Raw genomic sequence first — 7,848 nt, forward strand, 5'->3', positions numbered from 1 at the left:
TGGTGAAACCCTGTCTCTATTAAAAATACAAAAAATTAGCCGGATGTGGTGGCGGGTGCCTGTAATCCCAGCTACTCAGGAGGCTGAGGCAGGAGAATTGCTTGAACCCAGGAGGTGGAGGTTGCAGTGAGCTGATATTACACCACTGAACTCCATCCTGGGTGACAGAGTGAGATTCTGTGTCAAAAAAATAAAAACAGAAAAGAAAAAACAGATTTAAGAGGGAGAACGAAATGAACATAGGTTTCATCTATACTGCATACTGGCTTTTAATTGTCTTCCTAAGGCAATGGGCAAAAGGGTTAGATTCAAACCCCCAAATCTGCATCCTTGTTTCTATCAGCAAACTAGAAACAACCTGGGTATTCATCAAGGGGAAGCCTCGATGGTACACCAGTCTACTGTATATGCACAGTTGAAGAGAATGTGGTAGGTTACATGGCTGACAGTCTTGTTAAGTGAAAAAAAAAAAAATCCATTCAGGCTAAAGTGGGCATCTACACACTGGAAATTTTGAAAAAGACACATAAAACGTATTCATATTACTTTTGGGAACTAGGGCTGAAAGAAACGGAGACTTCTTTTTCACTTTCTTCCCTTCCACATTGTTTAAACTTTACCAATTCATGAATTACTGCAACAACAAACTCATTTCAATTTTTTTTTTTTTTTTTTTTTTTGAGATAGAGTTTCACTCTTGTTGCCCAGGCTGGAGTGCAATGGCGCAATCTTGGCTCCCTGCAACCCCCACCTCCCAGGTTCAAGCGATTCTCCTGCCTCAGCCTCCCGAGTAGCTGAGATTACAGGTGCATGCCACCAGGCCTGGCTAGTTTTTTGTATTTTTAGTAAAGATGGAGTTTCACCATGTTGGCTAGGCTGGTCCTGGACTCCCAACCTCAGGTGATCCACCCACCTTGGCCTCCCAAAGTGCTGGGATTAGGAGCATGAGCCACTGCACCCGGCCTCAATTTTTTTTAAAGATGCACAATATCCTATTCCCATTCTGTAACCCTCCTGACTCAGGCCAGCAGGACAGAACTTGAGAACAGGGAAAGACCTTCTAGTTCACATAGTCCCCATCCCTCTTGTGGAACTCGCAGAAAGACCACTAACCCCCACTTCAAGGTGACTGTGGCTCCACTCATCCCTGTGGCTACAGGCTCAGCTCAGCTAGTGGCATTTTCTGCCTGATGACAAGCACTGCCTCTCAGCCTAACTTGCACACCACCACTGGGATGCTCTTTCTAAAATGTAATTCTGACCACATCCCTTCAATCTCTAGTAGCGTCTATCCACAGAACTATATCAACTTGGCATTTGAGGCTCCCCAATGGGTGCTGCACAACAGATCTTGCTTCCAAACCCATGCCTTGCACATACCCCTCCACCTCTCATCCTGAAACAGGGTCCTTCCACTTTCAACTCAAGCCTCAGCTCGGCCATTCGGATTTAATCACATTGACTGGGTCCCCACTGTGGGTCAAGAACCTGCTAAGGGCATTACATACTTCCCTTGTTATCTATGCCACGAGAATCCTTCCAGGCATTTCTTAACCTCTGAGCCCCAGAGGGAAAATGAGAATAAATGACTTGTCCAAGGTCAGCCAACAGAAGTAATTCTTTGATTGTTACAGTTATCACTTAGAAGCTTAACAGTGTGCCAGGTACCCTTTTAAGGAGTATACATGTATGCAGAAAACCTAACACACAGAAAGTACGTGATAAATCTGCCATTATTATTGTGAAGAACTTAATACACAGTTAAGAGTCTCTTTCTTCCTTTGATCCTCAAAGACAGGAAACAGCCCCGTCTCTCTGTCACAGATAACCCTTAGTGCATTACTACATCTCCTTAAGTCTACCTGCTTCTCTGAGCCACAGGGATAGCCTCTTATTGACGGGAATTTGAGAGCCCTCATTGGGAACTTCAGGATTATGCTTGGCACACAGTAGCACTTGATAAAAGTTCTGACATGCCAGGCACGGTGGCTCACTCCTGTAATCCCAGCACTTCAGGAGGCTGAGGCGGGCGGATCACAAGGTCAGGAGATTGAGACCATCCTGGCTAACACGGTGAAACCCCGTCTCTACTAAAAATACAAAAAAATTAGCTGGGCGTGGTGGCAGGCGCCTGTAGTCCCAGCTACTCAGGAGGCTGAGGCAAGAGAATGGCGTGAACCTGGGAGGAGGAGGTCGCAGTGAGCCGAGATCGCGCCACTGCACTCACTCCAGCCTGGGCAACAGAGTGAGACTCCATCTCAAAAAAAAAACAAAAAACAAAAAACAAACAAACAAAAAGTTCTGACACATAGGCTACAAAAACTGTCCCTATCCTCCCTAGAATAGCAGACACTCCAAAGGCTACAGGGTAACTAATCAACCATCCTCATAAAATCTAGAAGCAGAACCCCCAGGTTTAAGCCCTCTGTTCCAGACATACTGACCTGCTATATGGCCGCCGATCCTCGACATCCTTATATAGAAAGTCGGAGAAATAATCAGAATCCTTCTCAAATGATATACCTCCACTGGCTCAACAGATATTTATTGAGTACCTAATATGTGTCACATCTTATTCTAAGTATTGGGATACAATAATGACTAAGAACAAGATCACTGATGGAACTTACATCTAATGTAAGACAATCTTAAAAACAAGATTTAATAACTTAATTGCCTTGATGGCCCCAATTAATGGCCTTCCTGTAGCCACACCCTTCATCCTATAATTTCTACTCCCCTCTCACTCTGAATGTGGGCTGGTCTTGTGACTTGCTTTGGTCAATAGAATGTAGTGAAAGTGGCCAGGTGCGGTGGCTCATGGCTGTAATCCCAGCACTCTAGAAGGTCAGGAGTTTGAGACCAGCCTGGCCAACATGGTGAAACCCACCCTGTCTCCACTAAAAATATAAAAATTAGCCACGTATGGTGGCTTGCACCTGTAATCCCAGCTACTCGGGAGGCTGAGGCAGGAGAACCATTTGAACTCAGGAGGCTTGAACCCAGGAAGTTGCAGTAAGCTGAGATCACGCCACTGTACTCCAGCCTAGGCAACAGAGTGAGACTGCATCTCAATTAAAAAAAAAATGTAGTGGAAGTGATGGTTCCAGTTCTGCATTTAGTTCTCAAGAGGCCCGGTGTGCTTCCACTCTTGTCTTCTGAGCCCCTGCCATTGCCATGAGAATACCATGAGAATAGCCTGGACTAGCCTACTGGAGGACAAAAGGCCAGAGGGAGGAAAGCCGAGATGTTCCAGCTGACAGCCAGTCACTCCCTCATATACCCAGCGAGAGCTTCCACTCAGCTTTCAGTGGGCATAGGAGGGAACCCAGCCAAGACCAGAAGAACTGCCCAGCTGAACTTTGCCCATTGCCAACTGTGGAATTATGAGCTAAATAAATGATTGTTGTTGATAGCCACTAAATTTGAGGGTGGTTACACAGCGAGAGCTGACTGATACACAGGTAACGTCTGATCATTCATGGAAGATGAAACTGAAAGAACGGCTATCACTCAGTGCTTGCTGTACCTGAAACTTGACTGAAAGGACCTTGTAAACTGTAAAGTGAGGTGTTGCTTGTCATCCATCTACCAGGCAGGTAGTTGACACCGATCCACCCAAAGACATACACCCTTCATCCTCTACCTTGCAAGAGAGGATGTTCCCAAAGGTGGAGAAGGTATCATATAAAGCCTTGTTGTCAATGGAGTCCTCCAGGTTCTTGATGAAGATGTTGCCCACACCTGACTTGCGAAGTCCTGGGTCTCGCTGGGACCACATGATGCGAATAGGCTGGCCTTTGAGCATCTCAAAGTTCATCGTGTCCAGTGCCCGCTCCGCTGGACAGAAGGAAGAGGAGAGAAATTAGCAAGTTAAGGGAATTTTCTTACCTTGATCACCCACCCCTCGAGGTGCTTAACTAGGAGCCAATAAAGAGAAAGTCATTGTCTGGGTCCCACCCGAGATAAGAGCCCAAAGGCTCAGGAAGGATAAGCTGAGAATTAGTGTGTATGGTGCTCCCCCAACCTTCCAGTTATGATCTCATTCAACTCCCTGCGGCCACATGAGCATGGATTCCTGCCCCCCATTTTACAGATGGGAAAACTGAGACTAAGAAACATGAAAGGTCTGTGGCAGTGTCAGGTCTATTCTGGCTTCTAAAGTACACTGGCTTCTAAAGTACACTGAGTGGATAAGAATGTCCATATGACAAGCACTTTGAGGAAATTAAAACTCAGAGGTGCTGCAGGGCAGAGCTGAGTTTAGATCTCAAGCAGTCGGGCTCTGGGGAAAGTGGACATTACCTCTCTGAGCCAGTTCCTCACCTGTAAAGGGGGAACGATGATAATATTACCTACTTTTCCACACCTAACAAAGGGAGATACTGCCAACTACCAGGTTGTTGGAGGGACTGAAAAAGAAAGAAGGTATGCAAGGTGCCTTGTTTGTAACTTTGTGCCTGACACAAAATAATGTCTCAAAACAGCAGCCGATGCCCAGCCTCCAGCCACTGCTGCAGCCTGTGTCCCTCCCGGGTGATACATATGACCTGTTTCAGGGAGTCTGCTAGTGCAGAGACGTGGAAGGGGGCTGTGGGGAACACAGTGGAGCAAGTTTCAGGAAGCCCGGCTTCTCCACCTAGTCTTATCATAAATACCTGGGGCAAAACCCTCTCTCTGCAGCACGGTTTCCATCTATGAGGTGGGGCAAAAAGGCCAAGTCCCACTTTATTCACAGGGCTTGGAGGAAGACGGGAAGAGGCAGGAGGTGGAGCAAAGCAGAACAAAGAAAGGTGCCCAGGAATCCAGCTCAGTAACGGGCAGGGAACAGGCCCTGCGGAAAAACCCCTTCCCTAGCAAACCACCCACTCAGGGAACTACCCGGTCCACCCAGGCGACCTGGCGCAAGGGATCCCTCTAGTGGACCCCGGGCATTTTTTGGGTGAGTTTCTGGAGTCTTACGTCAGAATGTTAAAGCTACTATTTTTGTTGTTGTTTTTTTTTTTTTTTTTTGAGATGGAGTCTTGCTCTGTCGCCTGGGCTGGAGTGCAATGGCGCAGTCTCAGCTCACTGCAACCTCTGCCTCCCGAATTCAAGCGATTCTCGTGCCTCAGCCTCCCCAGAAGGTGGGATTACAGGCGCCCTCCATCATGCCCAGCTATTTTTTGTATTTTTAGTAGAGACAGGGGTTCGCTATGTTGGCCAGGCTGGTCTCGAACTCCTGACCTCAAGTGATCTGCCCACCTCGGCCTCCTAAGGTGCTGGGATTACAGGCGTGAGCCACCGCGCCCGTATCACTTAAGAGCATTTACGAGGTAACAAGTGATACAAGAGATAACTTCATAGACACCAGTTCTCCATTCTTTATGCTATCGGAGAATAAGCCTTAGCCCCATTTTGCAGACGAAAAGGTGCAGACGGTGAAGTCTTGCCCAACACACCCTAGTGGCAGAACGCCCTTGGAACCCGGTGCTCTTATCTTCATCCTCTCCACTCTCAACAGAAGTGCAGGCAAACTCATCGGACAAGCTCTAATCAATGCTATCAGCTCTGAGAAAGCGGCCTTGCGGCCTGGAGGCAGCGGTTTTTCAGAGCCCGTGCAGGTAGAGGCGCCCAGTGTGGATCTCACGTCGCGCTGGGAAACGGCTGAGCCCAAGGCTGGGTTCTCCTGCCTCCCCGCTCACCAGCTGTGCCGCCTTGGGCATCTTCCTCACCAGGTGCTTTGAATCTCTCATCCTCACAAGCACTCTATAAGGCAGCTAGGACCCCCATTTTCCAGACAGGCATCTGAAGCTCAGAATGGTCGAGTAACTTGCCCAGAGCCACACAGCTGCTGGGCTTCTATCCCTGGTTCGCCCGACCCCACCCCACCCCGCCCCCAAAGGCTGTATCTGTTTTCACTCGGCCCTAATCTCTCTCCTCTGTAGCGGAATAGCAGTAAACCACACTAATTACCAATTCCCGTCTCGGGGGCCAGGCCTCTGCCAACGCCCTGTTATCTTTGAGCCTCAGTTTCCCCGGCTGCAAAGTGTAAGATGAAAGCGCAAGCGGCCCAGTTCCGGCTTCTGTCTGTCCGCCTGCTTGTCCGTCGGTCCGTCCCCTCCCGCCCCATCCCCAGGGCTCACCGTCCGCGGGCTGCTGGAAGTTGATGTAGGCGTAGCCCAGCGAGCGCCGGGTGGCCACATCGCGGCACACGCGGATGGACAGGATGGGGCCGGCGGGAGAGAATTTCTCATAGAGCATGGCCTCGGTCACGTCGGGGTGCAGATCGCCCACGTAGAGTGAGGCGAGCGGGTAGCCCGAGCCGCTGGCGTTCATGGTGGGCAGGGGGCCGGGGCTGCGGGGCAAGCAGGAGCCGGGTCACCCAGCGGCCCCGCGCTCACCCGGCGGGAGCCCTCCTTCCTGGGCGCGGGCCCGCCCCTTCCCTTTACCGCCCCCCGGGTCCCTGCGCACCAATCGTGGGCGCGCTCGGACGTCCCTCCCCGGGATCCCTCCTGGGCCCGCACCCCACCTGTGAGCACTTGGGGATCTAAAAGCTACAGGTGAGGACACATCTGACCCCGCCCTGGGAGGCGGGAAAAGCCTTCAACCTGGCCTTGAGCAGGGCTGCGGGGACTTGAGTGGCTCTCAAAACCCCCAGCTCTTTTTAAAGGGCCGAGGACCGGGACGGAAAGGACGCAGGGAATTGAGTTCTAACCCCGGAATAGATCATCTTTCTGAACCCGTTTCCCTTCTCTGTAAAATGGGAATGACCCCTCCTGACATGAATGAAAGGAGAACCAGACCGCGCTTTTTGCGTTTCACATACAAGCGGAATTCCGAAGAGGCCACTGTTTCAAAGCTTGTGTAGAGCATTTTATCCTGCTCCATTGAAGATGTCTTCCTCCAAACGGCCTGATCCAGTCCCACCGTTTCGCACCAAGGATGGAAATGGCTTTGAGACGTGAGAACTGGAGACCACTAAGGCCTTTCTTGGTACTGGCTCATATTACCCAGACCCCTTTTCCTGGGACATTCCCTGTCCCTCTGCTAAGCCATTACACATCCATTACACCAGGGAGGTTCACTTGAGTTACTTGTGACTCAGCCTAAATGCGGACAGTTGGGAACTAATAGCAGAGCAAGACCTAAACAGAGCAAGACTGTGAATCTGAGCTTGCAGCGTCAATCTGGTATAGGGACATTAAAAACAACACAGAAACTACTCCACTGAGCACCAATACTTCACGTTTCCTCTGATAGGACTTTCCTGGTCTCACTGATCCAACAAAGCAGGTAGGCCCCCACTGACCTCTGGCTGAGTGTGGCTTCAACAGGTGGAACAGCTCCCCAACTAGGGACAGAAGGTGCCCATCTGGCTGTCCAGCCTCAGAGTAGCAAGGAAGCACTAATTCTAATCTTGGGCTAAAAAAAACCCCTCTATCCCGATTTTTTTCTCTCCTTGTGGTAGTGTGGATGTTTTCAGAAGGGGCAAATCCTGTGAGGAACCAGCTCTGCAGGCCACCATAGTGTGAGGACAGGTGAGACGCCAGCTTGGTGATGACCAAGCCTCATGCAACCACAGGTAACATATTTCACTGGCTTGGTTGTATCTCAGGGTTAAAAAATAGGGAAGGGATGGGGGGGCTTGAATACAATGCAAAATAACTGTCCATACCAAATCTTAGAAGTCACTAAAGAGGACCTAATACCTGCATGGTTTGTTGTGGAAAGTAGAGAGGTATCAAGTAATGGGTGGAAAGAGGCTGTTTAATTAATGGTAATTTCTCCCCCTGGATAACACCTTGACTTCTGGTCCTAAATAATAAAATAAAACTGTTTGCCTATTTTTAAAGAAAAGAGAGTTAA

General features: G+C 49.4%; 1 protein-coding gene across 6 annotated transcripts in view; it reads right to left on the bottom strand.

The window, feature by feature from the left end:
• The window catches only part of PABPC1L (poly(A) binding protein cytoplasmic 1 like), a 28,835-nt gene extending 21,031 nt beyond the window's left edge, over nucleotides 1-7,804 (bottom strand). For all 6 annotated transcript variants that reach the window (XR_010119380.1, XM_055266368.2, XM_055266367.2 and 3 more), the window contains exons 1-2: nucleotides 6,126-7,804; nucleotides 3,647-3,840 (exon numbers count right to left, since the gene is read on the bottom strand). Coding sequence is in view for 5 of the 6 variants with exons in the window: in XM_055266368.2 (XP_055122343.1) it covers nucleotides 3,647-3,840; nucleotides 6,126-6,318 (387 nt within the window). In the remaining variant the exon portion in view is untranslated. The remainder of the gene's footprint in view (nucleotides 1-3,646; nucleotides 3,841-6,125) is intronic.
• Nucleotides 7,805-7,848: the final 44 nt, after the last annotated feature.

Source organism: Symphalangus syndactylus, chromosome 24 (assembly GCF_028878055.3).
Source record: "Symphalangus syndactylus isolate Jambi chromosome 24, NHGRI_mSymSyn1-v2.1_pri, whole genome shotgun sequence".
Taxonomy (NCBI): domain Eukaryota; kingdom Metazoa; phylum Chordata; class Mammalia; order Primates; family Hylobatidae; genus Symphalangus; species Symphalangus syndactylus.